The 19,651-nt window shown below is 43.7% G+C and overlaps 1 protein-coding gene across 1 annotated transcript in view; it reads left to right on the forward strand.

Moving 5' to 3' along the window:
* The window catches only part of TBC1D22A (TBC1 domain family member 22A), a 261,287-nt gene that overhangs the window by 55,325 nt on the left and 186,311 nt on the right, over positions 1 to 19,651 (forward strand). The window contains exon 5 of the mRNA XM_060244773.1: positions 17,961 to 18,031. Coding sequence (XP_060100756.1) covers positions 17,961 to 18,031 — 71 coding nt within the window. The remainder of the gene's footprint in view (positions 1 to 17,960; positions 18,032 to 19,651) is intronic.

Here is a 19,651-nt window from a genome sequence, read left to right on the forward strand (position 1 = left end):
TTCCATGCATGATTATAGGATGGGGGAGACTTGTCTTATCAGTAGTATGTGCGAAAAGGATCTAGGGGTCTTAGTGGATCATACGCTGAACATGAGTCAACAGTGTGTTGCGGTGGCTAAAAAGGCAAATGCAATTTTGGGCTGTATCAACAGAAGTATAGTGTCCAGATGTGATGATATCACTTTACTCTGCTCTGGTAAGACCTCACCTGAAGTATTGTGTTCAGTTTTGGGCAGCACATTTTAAGAAGGATATAGACACGCTGGAATGGATCCAGAGGAGGGCAACGAAGATGGTGAGGGGTCTGGAGACCAAGTCCTATGAGGAAAGGTTGAAGGAGCTAGGGATGTTTAGCCTGGAGAGGAGGTGACTTAGAGGTGATATGATCACCATCTTCAAGTACTTAAAGGGCTGTCATATAGAGGATGTTGTGGAACTGTTTTCTGTGGCCCAGAAGGTAGGATCAGAACCAATGGGTTGAAATTAAATCAAAAGAGTTTCTGGCTCAACATTAGGAAGAACTTCCTGACCATTAGAGCCATTCTTCAGTGTAACAGGCTTCCTCAGAAGGTGGTGGGCTCTCCTTCCTTGGAGGTTTATAAACAGAGGCTAGATGGCCATCTGACAGCAATGAAGATCCTGTGAATTTAGGGGAGAGGTGTTTGTGAGTTTCCTGCATTGTGCAGAGGGTTTGGACTAGATGACCCTGGAGGTTCCTTCCAACTCTATGATTCTATGCTGTGAGCCGCCCTGGCGGGGAGGGCGGGATACAAATAAAAAGTATTATTATATTATTATTATGATTTTGTGAGATGTATATGGATTCCTTTGAGACTAAGGCTTGCAACAAGTGAGATGATCAACTTCATGGATATCCAGGGCACTGATGCCAACCTGAATGGAAGTGTTTTTGACCAAAGGTGAATATCAGATACTGTCTGTCCTGGAGAACTATGGGTATGTTATATAGACTCTGAAGTTATGCTTGGATTTGATCCATGATTGCTACTTGGAGTCTGATCTAAATCTTGGAAGTGTTCTGTAGGAAAGAAAGGACTGTGAACCATAATTTTTCTATCTTCTCTTTTATAGGTAAATGACATGACCTCCTTCTTGTACTTGACCTCAATTAAGATGTCCTCTAGGCCAGGGGTCCCCAACCCCCGGACCATGGACCTGTACTGGTCTGCAGTCTGTTAGCAATTGGGCCATGCAGCCTCACTGCCCCGCCCCCCATGGCACTGCATAGCCTTGCCGCCCCCCCCCCCCCAGTGCTGCGCAGCCTTGCCACTCCGCCATGGTGCTGTGCAGCTTCGCTGCCCCCGCGGCACCTCCTCTCCCCTCTCACCAATGTTAAGGCCCAGGAAGGGGTGGTGAAGCACCTCCTGGGCTCTTTAAAGGCTGGCCCCCCCCGCTAATCAGTTGATTGGCAGGAAAAACCACGACATCAGTAGCAAGTGACCTGCTGAAAAAGCGGGTCTGCCGTTGCCTCTTCCCCACTTTCTTCCCACGCCCAGGGGAGGAGGGAAGAGCTTTTTCAGCGGGTTGCTTGCCGCTGCTGTTGCCGTTTCCCCCACCAATCAGTTGATCAGTGCGGGGGGGTGTGTTGACCTTTAAAGAGCGTGGGAAGTGCTTCACTGCCCCTTTCCAGGCCTTAACATTGTGAAAACGGAAAGGGGGGGAGTGAGATGGGGCGGGAGGCCAAATTCGCTGCCCCCACCCTGCCAGCACTGGGGCCAGTCCCTGGTGCCAAAAAGGTTGGGGGGTCACTGTTCTAGGCTATCCCCAAATACCTTGCTTTCCAGAAAAGTCCAAGATGCCAAATGAGACTTAGAAAGGGAGTCCACATTCCAGGTCTCGAGTTAGAGATGTCTTCTGGCTATCACTGTAGAAATTGTGGCCCTCGCTGCGAACCTGATTGTGTCCAGGCTAGCATCAGATTTTCTTGGGACGATCTTTGAAGCCACATATATGTTGCTCTTGCCATCAAGAGAAGTGGCAGCAGAAGCTTTAATGGAGAAGGCAAGAGTCCATGCACTGAACTCTCATTTTAAAGTATCATTTTAAAGTTCATCTGATTAATTTCTATAAAGAACTGAAACTTTATTTTCCTGCTCTCTCATTATTTTTTGCGTGGTATCGGAGTATCCTGGCAAGATTTACTGCTTTTTGTTAAAAGGAAACTTTTGTATCTTGCTATAATGTAGCTTACCGTTCTACCTTTAATTGGACTAAGTAATGCAAACACGTTGAAAAGAATTGGATATAAAGTATTAGAACCTAGCAGCTGTTTTGGTGGTTGTTACCCCCGCCCCATCTTGTAGCCTCTGTTTATCTCTCACCTTGGGAAACCAAAATATTGTGATACAAGCTTTGGAACACTGCCAATACTTTGGTCAACAAGCAAGAATAAACCATTTCTATTTTTTTTCTCCTTTTAAAAGCAGTTCCACATGGATTTTATGCTACTTCTTCAGCTCTCTGCTATCTTCTGCTATCACATTGGATCTCAAAAGACTATTCTAAAAGCATGTGCTCTTTCATGTGGATTATAATGACGATCTCATCAAGAAGAACACTAGAACATTAGTGGATATAAAATAAAATAGCGGATATGATTTGCACTCCTTTTCCTTATTGATTACTTCCTGCACCCTATGAAACTTCAGATGGCTCTGCGGGATCCTTGCCCCCTTGGCAACTCGTTGGATGGACTAGCGGAGATGTGGCATCAACAGCTCTCCGCAGCCACTGACGAGATTGCACCCCGGCACCCTCTTCGCTGCTGCTCACGGCTTGCGCTGTGATATACTCGGGAATTGTAGCTGATGAAACGGCAGCTTAGACGGCTAGAGAGGTGATGGCGGTGTGCCCGTGGTGAGGCAACAAGAACATCTTATAGGCTGTTTATGAAGTCCTATGAGATGGCAACCAAGGCTGCAAAGAAGACTTACTTTGTGACCCGGATTGCGTCTGCGAATTCCTACCCAGCCCAATTATTTAGCACAATTCGGGCGCTTACAAATTTGCCACAGAGCAAACAAAATGATAGGGGATTGGAAATTGGCTATGAGGCTTTTGCAGACTTTTTCGCAGATAAGGTCCTGTTGCTCTGCCGCGACCTCCATGCCAATTTTGACACAGCAAGTGAACTTGAGGCCCTGAATATGTGTTCGGATTTGATTCTGGATCATTTCACTCCACTCTGCTTGGAGGAAGTTGACAAGGTCCTCTGCACTGTATGTCCCACTACCTGCAACTTGGACCTGTGTCCAAGATTTATCAACAGGTCCTTGAGTGAAGGAACCTTTCTCACGTCTGTTAAGGAGGCAGTGGTTTGCCCTCTCCTCAAAAAACCATCCTTGGACCTGGCCACATTGGCAGACTATTGGCTGGTGTCAAACTTGCCCTTTTTGGGTAAGGTTATTGAGAGGGCAGTGGCAGCACAGTTACAGGGGGTAAGGGATGACGCTTCCGTATTGGACTCATTTCAGTCTAGCTTCCAGCCAGGTCACGGGACGGAGACGGTACTGGTTGCCCTCATGGATGATCTTTTGAGACATCTGGATTGGGGCGGCTCAGCAGTGCTGTTGTTACTAGACCTGTCAGCTGCATTTGACACAGTCGACCACCAGCTACTGTTTAGCTGCCTTGCCGACGTGAGGATTCAGGGGTCTGCCCTTCAATGGTTTACCTCCTTTCTTCAAGGCCAGGGACAAAGGGTGGCTATAGAGGAGCAGCTGTCCCAGAGACACCCAGTTGTATGTGGTGTGCCTCAGGGGGCGGTTCTCTCCCTGATGTTATTTAACATCTACATGCGCCCCCTTGCCCGGATTGTCCAGAGATATGGGCTGGGTTGCCACCAATATGCGGATGACACCCAGCTCTATCTATTGATGGGGGCGCCAGTCCAGCTGCGCCCTGGGAGATCTGGACCTGACACTGCAAACCATAGTGAAATGGCTCAGACAGAGTCAACTGAAGCTGAATCCAGCGAAGACAGAGGTCCTGTGCCTAAGTCGTGGCAGTCTGGGTAGAGAGATCTCTTTGCAGGCCTTTGATGGGATGTCATTGGCGCCAGCTTTGAAGGTCAAGAGCTTAGGAGTGCTCCTGGAGCCATCGCTGGTAATGGAGGCCCAGGTAGCAGCCACTGTCAAATCTGCATTTTATCGTCTTAGACGGATAAGGCAGTTGGCTTCATACTTAGAGCACGGCGACTTGGCAAGAGTGGTCCATGCAACGATCACCTTGAGAATTGACTACTGTAATGCCCTCTACATGGGACTGCCCTTGACTCAAATTCGGAGGTTGCAGCTGGTGCAAAATGCAACAGCCAGGTTGTTAATTCAGCTATCTGTATGGGTGCACATTCAACCTGTGCTAGAAACATTGCACTGGTTGGCTGTGGTGTTCCGGATTTGCTTCAAGGTGCTGATTATAACCTTTAAAGCCTTATATTGTCTGGGACCTGCCTGACTTTGGGACCGCCTCTCCCCATATGTGCCCCAGACAGCACTCCATTCGGGGTCTCAAAACCTCCTTAAGATCCCTGGACCGAAAGAGGCTCGAAAGTCCAACACCGGAGCCAGAGCGTTTTCAGTAATAGCCCCTACTTTGTGGAACGCCCTCCATGAAAGCATCAGGGCCCTGTGGGACCTGCCACAGTTTTGTAAGACCGAATTATTTAAATTTGCTTTTAACGGTTGAAGGGAGGTAGCTATTACTCCACGGCACCGATAATCCCACTGAACTATTATAACTGAAACAAGAACATCAGAGAAATTAGAAATGCACATCTTGGTTTTAGGATTTTAAATTGTTTGAATGTTTTGATTGTGTATTTTGTTTTTAATGTTTATGTGATTTAATTTGTTGTTGTTAGCTGCCCTGCGCCCTTCAGGGGAGGGCGGGATATAAATTTGATAAAATAAATAAATTTTGTGTCCTCTCATTTGGATTATAAATAATCAACAGAACACTGCCATTTTAAAGGATATGAATGGGTGTAGATGTGACTCTGGCATATAAAAAGACCTAAAATAAGCACTGATTTCTTTAAAATTAAATTTAATGACAACACATAATTAAAACATCAACAACAGAGTTAAAAGTTATTATGATACAGACTTCTTCATTATCTTATACGACTTTTAATTGTTACATTAAAGAAATAAATTTAAAATAAGACTCAGACACTGGATATGTCATTTAACCTTTTGACATCCGCTATTTTATAAAAAAACTACGTAGTCTCACAAACACTTATACCACTCTTACTTCAGGCATCTGAGAGGCCTTCCAATGAGAGGCTATTACTTTTTTTGGCTACCAATAATAATGTTTCAATTAAATCTTTTTGTATGTCAGGAATATCTAAATCAGGCCAAACATTCAACAATATCGATTGTATCGTAAAATGAGTTATATGTGCAGTAATATAAGTTATTTGTTGCACAATATCTTTCTAAAACTTAAGGATTACTGGACAAAACCAGCAAGAATTTATTTATTTATTTATTCGACTTCTATCCCACTCTCCCCGCCGAAGCAGGCTCAGGGCAGCTTACATATCTATAAAATCCCATAGAACCACTTTAAAACAGAGACAGACGAAATACATTAAAAACAAAATATTTCTGGTGCTATAACAGTCTTACAACGATAGTATATGAAGACGGATAGCTGCCTATACATTCTGTATCTGATTTCAATGCCAGCGATTACAACCATTTGTTCCATAAGAGATCCTAAAGTCAGGCCTGTCCTTTAGGTGGTTCAGATCACCTTCCTCTCCACATCCTCATCAACAGTGAGAACTATGTCTCGAAATTATATGCGCTATAAAATAAGTGCTGATTTATAATCCTTCATATCGACTACTTCTTGGATCATCTATGGAATATTGCAGCACTGAATAGAAGAAACTACTGCTCCCATCTTGGTGGTTTCCTGTGCCCAACTCAAGACATAAATAGACAAGATTCTAAGCCAGTGGTGTTGAACTCATTTGGTATGAGGCCTGGATCTGACATAAATGAGCCCTTGTTGGGCCAGGCCATGTGTGTCATAAAATGTAATGTCAGGTAGTGGACACAGACAGACTTAATAATTTTTTTAAAAAAAACTTACAATAAAGCATGCTTAAAGCATTAGCATGACTGGGGAAGGCAATGGCAAACCGCCCTGTAAAAAGTCTGCCAGAAAATGTTGTGATGTGACATCACCCCATGGGTTGGTAATGACATAATGCTTGCACAGGGGACCACCTTTACCTTTTTAATAATTTGTTTATTTAACATTCTTTGATAACTGACACCTAAATTATTGCATCAAAAACTGGAGTCAACGTCTGTGCTGTAGGAATCCTGACTATGCTGTTCAGGTGTGTATTTGTAAGTTGCAAACCTACTTTTCATTTGCTCACGGGCCTGATAGGACCCCATGAGGGGGGGTGGGTCTGATCTGTCCCCTAGGCCACATGTTTGACACTCCTGTTCTAAGCTTTTACTGCTACCTGCTGGCCAACTTATACTTGGTAACATACATTTTTAACAATTTTTCTTTTTAAAAACTAAGACTGTCAAGAGGTTATTTTCAATTGCTTTAAAATCTGAACTGAGACTTTTCATCTAATAAGCTGAAATAGCAATTGTAGGTTAAAATTCTACACATATTTGATACGAAGTTTATAATATCGTCTCTATTTTTTTATGGGGGGGGGGAGACAGAAATTCATTTAATATATAAAATATACATATTAAATGCTCCTATCCATTCATAATGTTAAAGATTGTTTAAGAGATTTAAGATTATCATAAAACTGTTAAGCTCATATTTTAAGGCTGTAGATGTTTGATAAGACTATGATTATGTAAATTTATGTAGCTTTATGGAAAGGTTATATAAGAGATTCCAACACACAAGAACATACCAAAGCTGGCATCTGGAACAAGGTCTACAAAAAAAGAGATTAGTTTTGATGAAGATATAAAAGTATAACAGAGAGGTTAGAAAAAAATCCCTATCCTGGCAAATTAAAGCTTTAAATGCTGAACTTAAACAAGAAAATAGAGTTTGTAGAATCTTTCGGGATCAAGTGCCGTGTTCTATTGGAGAAAGTTTTCCTTCCAGACGTTTCGTTCTCAGCTGCAGAGAACATCCTCAGTGGTGTTGCAGCCAGAGCAGGGGCTCAGACCTTCTTGGCTGCTGTGCATTGAGTGAAAATAGAGGATTACTAACTCAGCTACAAGAAGATATTAAGGAAGATATTAAAAAAGGACTGAGATTTCAACTAGACTGCAAGAAATAAGCCAAAAAATGCAATGAGACAAAAGAGATTCAAGAAATCAAGACAGAGCAAAAAGAATATCAAGGAAAACAAGACAAGTCTTAAGTAGTACAACAACATCAAGGACACTTCCCAAGAAAAGCAAATCAAAGGACTGAAGTTTTAAAAATGAAATTTAGAACTAATAATCTACAATTTTGCAGTATTTCAGAATTCTTCTATGATTAGGACTTAGAAAACAGATTCAGAAAATTAATACAAGATTATTAAAAAGATACAAGGTGACTTCCCATGAATTAAGCAAATATTCAGAATCAACTCAAAATATGCAATGCAAAATAACCTACGAAGAGACATACTGGTGTCTTTCAGACATACACACAAAAAAATCCAAAAGACACAATTTTATTACAACACAGGAGCCTCTCAAAATTGAAGGTAAAGAAATTAAAATCTTTTAAGATCTTCCAAAGGATACAATCAACAAAAGGAAAGAATTTGAAAATCTGGCACAAGCACTTGAACAGAAAAAGAGATACTTTATTGTTGGAAAATTCCTTGTGCCTTAGAAATGTTCTAGTAAAAGGATAAGAAAATAATAACAACATTAGAACAGGCAGAAGAACTCTTACAAGAACTGAAACCAGACAGCAATCAAAGCTCAGGTTCAGAAGACCCTGGATTGTCCCCTAAAGAAGGAGAGGCAAAGGGAAAAAATAAGGAGAAAAAGAAAAAACAAAGATAAAGATAAAAGGAATGAGCCCAAATTAATCTCAGCAAATCTTAATGGATTAAACCCCTCGTTTAAATGATCAAGACATTTCAACCAACTGAAAAAATTTACTATAGATGACTTGTGCATATAACAAGCTCATATAAAGAAGAAACATCTACTAAATTGGAAAAAATTGGACAAAGTTTATACTTTCTCTGCCCAACCTAAGGAAAAAAAGGCATAGCAATTTATATTGACAATCAAAGTTTAGAAATTCTTGAAGAATTAAAATATATATTCTGAAGATCAGACTATCTAAAACACAAATCTGGACAGTGACATCAATATATGCACCGAATGACAATGAAAGCAAATTATATGAAAACTTTTATCAAATGCTATTATATTTTTATGAAGGTGAAATCCTGATCTTTGGAGATATGAACAAAGTCCTCAATCCTAAAAAAGACAGATAAAAAAATGTTGGCGGAAAATTATTAAAGAATGTATTTAAAAACATGGAGATGTTAGAATTGGGGGGCCTTTGGTGAACTTTCCACTCAGAGGAAGAACTGAAACCAGACAGCTAAAGCTCTATGAGCTTAGGCTGGCCAAAGATACTAAAAAGAACAAAAAAGGGTTCTTTTCTTATGTTCAGAGTAAGAAAAAGAGCAAGGACATGGTAAGCCCATTGCGAGGGCAAGTAAGTGAAATTGTAACAGGTAATGAAGAGAGGGCGGAACCACACAATTCCTACTTTTCCTCAGTCTTCTCTTCTGAGGAAAATGGTGTTCAACATGGCAAAAACAGAACATATAAGGAGGGTATGAAGTTCCAGCCTAGGATCAGCATAGAGGTAGTACATAAATACTTAGTTTCTTTAAATGAAACTAAGTCCTCAGGGCCAGATGAATTGCATCCAAGGGTTCTAAAAGAGCTTGCGAATGTAATTTCTGAGCCTCTGGCTATTATTTTTGAGAATTCTTGGAGAACAAGAGAGGTGCCGGAAGATTGGAAGCGGGCAAATGTTGTCCCCATCTTCAAGAAGGGGATAAAAGAGGATCCGGGTAACTACCGACCCGTCAGCTTGACATCTATACCTGGAAAAGTTTTAGCACAAATCATCAATCAGTCGGTCCTAGAACATTTAGAAAGAATGGATGTGATTACTAAAAGCCAGCATGGCTAACCTGACTAACCTGATCTCTTTTTTTGAGAAAGTGACTACCTTGCTGGATCAGGGGAATGCTGTAGACATCATTTATCTTGATTTCACTAAGGCTTTTGATAAGGTTCTACATACTATCCTTGTTGACAAGTTGGTAAAATGTGGTTTGGATCCTGTTACCGTTAGGTGGATCTGTAACTGGTTGACAAATCGCACCCAAAGAGTGCTTGTGAATGGTTCCTCATCCTCTTGGAGAGGAGTGACAAGTGGAGTGCCTCAAGGATCTGTCCTGGGACCTGTTTTGTTCAATATCTTTATCAATGATTTGGATGAAAGAATCTTTGGTGGTTGGTGGTTACAATTCCCAGAGGCAATGTTCTTGGGCCTCCGGAGAGGAGCTGAGAATTTGGCACATATTGCTTACTTCAAAGAGGCCTTGGCAACCTTTGATATTCCTGGGAATCGGCCCTCTATTCTTCCTCCCTCCCTCCTGGCTGTTCCCTGCTTCTTTGTTAGTTAGCATTTCTATGCAGCATTGAATATGGTTAGTAATAGCATTTCTTAATATCATAAATGAACAGAGCCTGACACCCCCCCCCCCTCAGCCCAGCCATCCACCTTAGAGCCCCATGGCGGCAGTGTCTGGGAATTGTTCCAAGCCCAGACAGCAAGGTCAGTGAGTGGGAGTAAGCCAAGTAGGCGGCCGCCTAGGGCATCACTTGACCTACGGGGCACCCTCAGGTGCCCCCCTCTCCCCACGCGCGGCATGTAGCACAGACCTGGGGAACGCAAAAGTGGGTGGCACCTGCGCAGTGCGCTCCTTGGAGCCTCGCAGCTCTGAGGACTGCACTGCACAGGCGCTTCCTGGCCACCTCCCCAACCTTGCCCAGTCTTCTTGGGCTGCAGGAAGTCCTAGCAGGGTTGGTGGAGTGCCCAAGCACCAAGCACACTCAGAGCCTGGCTCTGAGTATGCCCGCTGCTGCCCCAACATCAGTCGAGGAAGCCTGGGCAGTGTCAGGGGTAGGTGTTGCAGCAAGTGCATTCAGAGCATGACTCTGAGCATGCGCTCTGCCGCCCTGACATCACCCAGGCTTCCCAAGACTCAGGAAACCTGGGCGATGTCGGGTGGAGGTGTGGCAGTGAATGTGCTCAGAGCCTGGCTCTGAGTGCGCCCGCTGCCCCCCTGACGTCATCCAGGCCTCCTGAGACTTGGGAAGCCTGGGCAATGTCGGGGGGAGGCGTGGCAGTGATTGTCGGGGGGTAGGTGTGGCAGCCCACTGCAGTGCCTTCCCCCCCTTTCAGTTCGCACCTTCCAAGCTCAGCAGAACCCACATTGCAGGGCCTACCGGAGAGGCTCTCGAATTGCCTAGAGTGGCAGGGCCTAAAGCGACTCCCGGACAGCCTGCCACTATTACTAGACTCCATCACACAGGTACGGTGGGGATTTAAAATCCTCCTGTGTATTTTTAGTTATTTTCAGATTTATCTGCAAACCTGGGGAGTGCCCCAAGTGTGTAGAGAAATTTCTTTATCCTCTGTGGGTTTCGATATCCACAATTCACAGCCCCAGGTGGCTAATAGTATACAGATTCATTACCCTTTGATACAATGGGGGTGAGGCTGTGAAGTAGCCACACTTGAGAAAATCAGTTAAACTTTCAATTCCTGTCTCTAGGCACAACGGACATGGTTACGGGCTTAGAGAGCATGATGTAACACTCCGATTCCTTATGCACATAGATGGCACCTTCCCCCTCCCCCTTAGCAAATAGCCAGTCTGAGTTTGCTTGAAATGAACAGTAAAAGGGGGGAAATGGTATATGTCACATCAAGGCCACATGCTTTGTGAGGTCATTTGTGCAAATGGGCTGTTACTTGTCCTGCAGGGGATGAGGCAGAGGTTACTGTTGTGCTAACAGATGGCACCACGACACCTTCGAAAGGTTGGCCACTACCTAATTAAAGTACAAGATGGCCTACTGAGGACTCGGATTGCTGCCTTATTATTTAAAATGGGGTTTTGAGAGTCTTTTTTTATATCCATAGAATTTTGGCTTGTTACTGCTTCAGGGTACTTTTAACTCTTTCCACGGTTGCCTCTCTAGGCTATAGGTAACGACATGGAAATATACTTGAAAGTAAAGAAGAATAGACAACTTTTCTTAGGAGAAGGAAGTCCTGTCAGGATACAGTTTCACACGTGCAAGCTAGTCATACATGAGGGCCCTTAGTAATTCAATCTTGAAGAATAACGTGACATGGGTGATCTTTTTCTGGGATGCAAGGTTTTCACTTGACACGTGTAATAAATAAACTTCTGACCTTGTCAGGGCTGATAACCTATATAGATTGCTTATAGAAGAGAGCAACGTTTCAGTATAAGCCTGTGGTTTAGTTATGAATGCATTGTTTTGGGACAGACAGAGACTTTTCATTCCCGCGTGTTTGCTTTAAAGGGAATATTTCAGTTTTAAAGGGAATATCCCTTCCTGGGTAAGGTCATAGAGCGGGCAGTGGCGACTCAGCTGCAGGGATTCCTGGAGGACACTTCCGCACTGGATCCATTCCAGTCCGGCTTTCGGCCAGGTCACGGGACGGAGACAGTTCTGATCGCCCTCATGGATGATCTTATGCAACATCTGGATCAGGGCGGCTCTGCAGTGCTGCTGTTATTAGATCTGTCAGCCGCTTTTGACACGGTTGACCACCAGCTACTGACTGACCGCCTCACCGATGTGGGGATACAGGGATCTGCCTTGCAGTGGCTGACTTCCTTTCTCCAAGATCGGGGACAAAGGGTGGTGATAGGGGAGGAAGCATCCCAGAGGCACTCCCTTAGTTGCGGGGTGCCGCAGGGAGCGGTCCTATCCCCGATGTTATTTAATATCTATATGCGCCCCTTTGCCCAGATAGTCAGGAGGTATGGACTGGGTTGCCATCAATATGCGGATGACACCCAGCTCTACCTAATGATGGGTGGCCAGTCTGACTGTACCCTGGAAAATCTAGACCTGGCATTACAAGCCGTGGCCTCCTGGCTCAGACTGAGTCGGCTGAAATTGAATCCGACGAAGACGGAGGTTCTCTACCTGGGTCGGGGCGGTCCGGGGAGAGAGATCCAGCTGCCGGCCCTTGATGGGGTGCCACTAATACCGGTCCCCAAGGTCAAAAGCTTAGGCGTGCTCCTTGAGTCCTCCCTTACAATGGAGGCTCAGGTGGCAGCCACTGTTAGATCTGCCTTTTTCCATCTTCGGCAAGCACGGCAGCTGGCCCCTTACCTGGACCGCAGCGACCTAGCGACGGTAATCCATGCTACGGTCACCTCAAGAATAGATCACTGTAATGCTCTCTACATGGGGCTACCCCTGACGCTAACCCGGAGACTACAACTAGTGCAGAACGCTGCGGCACGGCTGTTAATGGGGCTACCACGACGGGAGCACATTCGGCCAGTGCTGAGAGAGCTGCACTGGTTGCCTGTTGTGTTCCGAGTTCGCTTCAAGGTGTTGGTATTAACCTTTAAAGCCCTTTATGGTCAGGGACCTGCCTATCTACGGGACCGCCTTTCCCCATATATCCCCCAGAGAGCACTGCGATCAGGGACAAAAAATCTGCTGTCTGCCCCTGGCCCAAAAGAAGCCAGGCTATGCGCAACAAGATCTAGGGCCTTCTCGGTGGCAGCACCAGAACTCTGGAACACCCTCCCAGAAGCTATAAGGGCCCTGCGGGATTTGTCGGCGTTCCGCAGGGCCTTTAAGACCGAACTGTTTAGACAGGCTTTTCTGGTTGACTGAAAATGGGCTGCCACCGGACATCCTACAGAAGCTGGTGGTCATAGTCAGAACCCAATACCGCCAGACTGGATTGAGATAGCGTAATGGTTTTAAACTGATAAATGTATTATGGTTTTATATGTTTTATGGAATTGATTGTTTTTATGATACTGTAAGCCGCCCTGAGTCCGCTTGCGGAGAGGGCGGGATATAAATGTAAAGTAATAAATAAATAAATAAGTTGTTACAAGGTGTATGCCCATTCCCATCATATCTTTGAATGTCGCTCTGGACACTGGTGTGGTGCCATACCACCTCTTTATCATCTCAAAGGGGAGCACTGCTCTGCTTTTTGGAGGCTCTCTAATAGTGTCATCTGCAGTGCTGAACTCAGGAGGGGGGATCCCGTTGTGCTGCTATAACTTTATTTTGGGATTGTCAGGATGGTGTCCTGCCAGGGACTATTTTCTTTGCTGCATGTTTAATGTAACGTAACTGCTTATTGTGGCTCAGCTGCCTGCTTACAATGCCTGTGAAAGGGGATGGGGAAGGCGATGCTCTTTCGTTTTGCAGCTCAGAGGCTCTTTTGCTTTTCGTTTGGAGAAACATCGACTGCGGGGTGACAAGATAGAGGTTTACAAGATTATGCATGGGATGGAGAAGGTAGAGAAAGAAGTCCCTTTTCTCCCTTTCTCACAATACAAGAACTCGTGAGCATTCAATGAAATTGCTGAGCAGTCGGGTTAGAATGGATAAAAGGAAGTATTTCTTCACCCAAAGGGTGATTAACATGTGGAATTCACTGCCACAGGAGGTTGTGGCAGCTACAAGCATAGCCAGCTTCAAGAGGGGATTAGATAAAAATATGGAGCAGAGGTCCATCAGTGGCTATTAGCCACAGTGTGTGTGTGTGTGTATAAATTATTGGCCACTGTGATAGAGTGTTGGACTGGATGGGCCGTTGGCCTGATCCAACATGGCTTCTCTTATGTTCTTATGCTTTTTTGGTTTAGATCTGGTGTCTGTAACTCATAGCTTATCTAGTTGCCACAGAAATGGGGATCTGGCATCTGGCACCTGGAATGATGGTTCCTCCCTTAGCGTAGGGTATGTGAACGGCCTTGGAAGGTGCGAACTGAAAGGACTGTATTGTCTCCAGTTGATATGCAACTTGGTTTGAAAAAGTGGGGGAGGGAAGAGACACAAAATATATTGTCCATCCCTGGACCAAAGGAGGCCAGGTTATGTTCCACGAGGGCTAGGGTCTTCTTGGTGGCAGCACCAGGAATATGAAATGCCCTCCCGGAATCCATAAGGGCTCTGCGGGATCTCTCTACCTTCTGCAGGGCCTGCAGAACAGAACTGTTTCGACAGGTATTTAACATCTGATCTGGGAGAAGACTGCCACCCACATCTCTAAAGAGTTATGATTACTAGACAATCACCATCAGGAAAAGAACCGACCTGTATTGAGGACAGCACCACAGAATGTTTTCTAGAATGTTTTAATTGAAATTGTATTTTATTGGTTTTAACCTATAAATGTAAATGTTGGAAGTGACTGTTAGCTGCCCTCAGTCCGCTTGCGGAGAGGGTGGGATAGAAATTTAAGGTAAATAAATAAATAAAAAAGAGCCACATTTGTTTGCATGATTTGACTATTTTATTACTGTCTGTAACCATTAGCTTTATTCTTGGCAACCTTCTGGCTAGAGGGTTGACTCCTCTATCAAAACAAACTCTACCTATGTTTTCATAGGAAAGTCTACTTGGTTAATACTTGGTTGATTCTCATAGGGATCCCCAAACTGGCCAATCATACTGTCTTGTCTGCCTGTGTGCATGTGTCTCTCTGTCTCTCCCTCTTCTGTGACTGTATGTTGTTTGATAATTTGGATATATTTAAGCCAAAAATGATGTCATATCATCTCAAACTGGTGTCAGTGAGAGGATTTGTAATGACCGAGGATGACCCCTTTTTGTGGCACCTTGATACTTTGAAAGCTGAGCTGTCTCACTTTTTTAGGAATGTAGGCAGGGAATTTCCCCTTTTCAGAGTCTGCAAGCTCAGCTTTCAGATCACCTCAGAGCAGTAGCCAGAACATATATCCTGTTTGATTGCTGGGTACTAGTACTCAGGCTTAGGTACTGTAGTTGGTTGAAAGAGTACTAATTAGGGATGGACATGGTCCAGAAAAACCAGACCATGGAGTTCTGAGGTCCATGGGGTTTACAGACCCTCAGACCATGAACCTCCATATTTAACAGATGGGGTTGTGGTCCATTTGGTCTGTGACACCACATAGCTTACAAAGCCTTTAGAGAAATGCGTTGCCTTTAAATGGATTTTGAAAAGCCACACATGAGTGAAGGCCGAGTTGCAACCTCACATACTTCTGGTTCCCTTCCAGGTAACCCAGAAATGTATGAACTCGTGGCCTTCACTTCACACTGCTAGGTCTTCATTCATGAGTTCAGGTTACCACTCAGCCTTCATTCGTGTGCTGTACAGCATTGCAAAAGCCTTATAAAGGGAACACTTTACCTTTAAATGACTTTTGCGAGCTCCACCCACATGGACTTTATGACCTTCTTGAGAGGGTCGTAGGAGGTCCTGGTCAGCAGGATGGCACAGATTGGGCTCAGGGACAACAACCTGGCCCCATCCATGGAAAAATTAGGTTTGTTCTCCAGTACGTGCTCCTCTCTAGTCCTAATTTATTTTATTTTATTTTAGTAAATGTATATTGTGCCCTACTCCACCAACAGGTTCAGGGTGGATTACAGCATAATTGCAGCTGTTATAGTTCTGAGATCAAAATGATATAGCTTTCACTGTGTTTTCCAATGCTAATGGTGCAAGCATAGAAGGAGAGTCTACTCTGCATTCACAGACAATATTCGCCAATGGCAGTTTTCAGTTGAGTAGTATGAGTTCAAGTTTTCAGTGAAACTGTTTCCTTTATCTGTGAGTTGCTCTGAAAGTTTTTCTAGGCCCCTTCTTACCCTGAATGAATGGCCTAGCAGGGTAGAACCGATCATCCTCCAAGGAGCCTTCCTTCAGCCTAAAGAGCCTTACTCCGACTCCAGCTTTAACGCTTTTTCCAACAGAAGAACCACTTAAGTTAGGGTAAGTCTCCATAGACTGGCAGAAGGCCTCAGACTTGAGCCCAAAGGAAAAGTGAGGTATAAATATTTTAATAATTAAAAATTTCTCAGTGAAGCAGTAGGATACGAGTAGGTGCCACTGGACTAGTTATTAAGTAATGCTCTCTGTGGAGCAGAGTTCCTTCCAATCTAGGAACAGAAACAATTTGAACTGAAGGCAGGGCCTCTTGAATTGTGACCCTATAGAGCTGGCTACCCTCTGAGATGTGGTTTCTTAGGCCTGTACATTTTCTTAAGCTTGCTTTTTAATGGTCTACTAAATCTCTTTATATGTTGAATGACTGCTTTTGACAGTCATTGTATTATTTTGAGGACATGAGAGGACAAGACTCTTTACAAGTCATATGCAGGTTGCCGCATGTGTTTTGGGGAAATGCTGCCTGGCATCTGGTATGTGCCAACAAAGGGGCGGGATTGAGAGGGTTGTGAGAAAAATATAATCAAAATGTCAGGTCCTGGATTGCCAAAGTCTACCAGGGGTGTTAAACACGCAGACCATGGGCTTCATCTGGGCCCTGCAGTGCTCAAATCTGGCCCCCAAAGCAACCTCCTCCTGTTTCCTTTCCAGGGCTGCTACTGCAGCTGCACCATACCTTGCTTTCCCCCCAGCTCCCCCAATGACTCTTTGCTTCCTGCCTCTTGCCTCTTGCCTCTTTCTCTTCCCCCTTGCTTTCTCTCTCACTCTCTCACACACACAGGCACATGGAGAGCTCTGTGGCTGCTTCGTGCATTGCAGGAGAGATACAAAGACAAGCCTGCCTCTCTCTCTCAGACCCCTCTCTGCCTTCTGCTTGCTTCTCTGGGGCTGCTTCTCTTTTGGGGACAAAGGGGGAGAAAAGAGAGAGAGAGAGAACAATATTGGACTCTTGTGGCAGAATTAAGACCAACAACGTTTTATTTAAGAAGAAGAAAAGATTGGACTTATTCCCTGCCCTTCACTACCTGAAGAAGTCTCAGAGTGGCATACAATCTCCTTTCCCTTCCCCTCCCCACAAGAGACATCCTGTGAGGTAGGTGGAGCGGAGACAGTGCGGGTGGGTGGAAGGATGGGTTCTTCTGACAAGTAAAATGTACGCTGATAAAATTATTTTGGCTTATTGTGAAAAGTTTTTTTTTTAATTCATTTCTCTGTTCCTGTCTAGATTTCTTTTCTTTCCCCCCCCAGCAAGATCCTGATTAGGAATTAGAACACTTGGATTAGTCCTTATATCTTGAAGGGTGAAGTGATTTCAGATGCCAAATGATAATAGCACACATTAGTAATGAGACAGAAAAAAATCAGTTCTCAGTTCAGGAGGATGGATTGTCTTGAGCGTCAGTATCAGTTGCAACTCAGCAGTCTCTCTTCCTAATCTCTCTTTGCAATTCCTTTGTAAGAGCACTGCTGCTCTGAGGTCAGCAAAATGTTGTGGTTTCTGATGTCAGACTTATTCCTGGACTGAATCCTTCTGGATCGAATCGAGACCTAGGTTTCCTGTCTCATTCCCAACGCTAGTATCTCCACACCTATTTTCCCTCTGCATATCGCGTCTAATCTAATCAACTCTGCTATTGCCATTTGCCATCTGTAATCACCTTTATCAAGTTTTTATCTCTGGTACCTTGTGTTATATTTTATGACGCGCATGGCCTGTCCCAACAAAGCAACATTTTTGTCAGATCTTGTCCTCGTAACAAATACATTTGACACTTACGGTCTAGATGCTTCATGTATACTACCTTGCACTTTACCTTTTAATGTAAAATTTATTATTATTTTTGATAGTTCATGGCATTAACTTATACCTATTTAGTGTGCTGTCTTCTCACTGAAGTCTGCTATTTCTTTTTTGTTGCTGGGGGAGCAGAAGAACTGCGGAAACTAAGTTGGTCCGGAATTCCAAAACCAGTCCGGCCAATCACATGGAAGTTGCTTTCAGTAAGTACTCCTGTGTTTTATGATCATAGCTTTATTTCTGACCATATGACTTTGCTTGAGCCATTGCTAGCTAATCGGTGGTACTTCAAAGCAGTGAGACGAAAGAAGGCACTTCCATTCTCAATTTCAGGCTTGGTTTGTCATAAGAGGGTAGAGCAGTAAATCAAGACAGTGCTACATTTTTCTCTTCCTCCCCCTCCCATGACGCTGGGATGGATATGTTTCTATGTACTACAACAGAACGAAATATATTCTAGCCACGAAATTATCTTTTGTAGCGAACGTGTAAAACTACAGAGTCTGGTGTTGATGGGTATTGACATTTAACTAGGATGGTTTGCTCAATGAAGAGTGTAAAAGTTGTGGCAAAGTTTCATGTACATCTATGGGGTGTGCTCTAGAGAACATAGCCACCAGTTCATCAGCAGATTTTAGCACTAACACATCACAGCAGTTTAGCACTTGAATTTTTGAGAAATGCAAGCTTAAAGCACCCCCCCCCCCTTTGAAGGGAATAAATCTGTAGGGAATGTGAAGTGTTCACTTCAGAAGTTGTCTGATTTTTCAGTCTTTAAAAGGTTCCCTATTACTAATGAGTCTTGTTAACTTTCCGAGTTTAGTGCTTTCTAATCCAAAATTCAGATGCAGCTCTTAACTATAAATATTTAATAAGTAGTCTCTTGCAATTAAAATTTATGCAGAATGCAATAATTATTTTTAAGTATATTTAAAATTCTGATATCTGAGCCTGAAGTACAAGCAGAGTCTGACAACCATTTTACCCATGAAAAACAACGGTAAAACCCCTTGAATATGAAGTTTGTTCTTTAATTTCACTTTGGCTCCAAAAAATCGACTCACACAAAATTAGTCTGTATTGGATATTCTTGTTGTGTTCCTGCTTGCTCGGTGCCATTATTTTTGTGCCAAAATCAAATTCCAAGGATTTATTTTTCTAAACCATACTACTACTACTTCAGTTCTGAGATGGTGTACAGGCTATATTCTAATAATAATATTATTAGTATTATTTCAGCTCATAAGATGACGTACAGACCATATTATACTATCTCACAGATGTTCCATTATCCCTCTTTGTTCCTGAATAATGGATTTAGACTTCTCACCCCTGTTCTGTGCTCACAACTCAGAAATTAATGTGCGATGAAGTTTTATTCTATAACCAGCAGTAAAAATAGAATTCATTAAACAGAAGGGCAGAGCTTAACATAAAGGTAATCAGAACATATGTTTCCCTTTTATGCAAACTATTTGTTTTAAATTCCAAATGAGACTGCCAATGCCACAACTTTTTGACACCTTATTTCCTGCACAGAATTGTGCTAAGCTCCATCAGTGTTCTCTGCTGTACAGCAGTTACAGTTCAGCAGAATGCTGCCCAGGACCAAGGGAGCACCCTCCTTATGGGGAGGGACGGTGGCTCAGTGGTAGAGCATCTGCTTGGGAAGCAGAAGGTCCCAGGTTCAATCCCTGGCATCTCCAAAAAAGGGCCCAGGCAAATAGGTGTGAGAAACCTCAGCTTGAGACCCTGGAGAGCCGCTGCCAGTCTGAAAAGACAATACTGACTTTGATGGACTGAGGGTCTGATTCAGTATAAGG

This window comes from Heteronotia binoei, chromosome 8 (assembly GCF_032191835.1).
Source record: "Heteronotia binoei isolate CCM8104 ecotype False Entrance Well chromosome 8, APGP_CSIRO_Hbin_v1, whole genome shotgun sequence".
NCBI classification, from domain to species: Eukaryota; Metazoa; Chordata; class Lepidosauria; order Squamata; family Gekkonidae; genus Heteronotia; species Heteronotia binoei.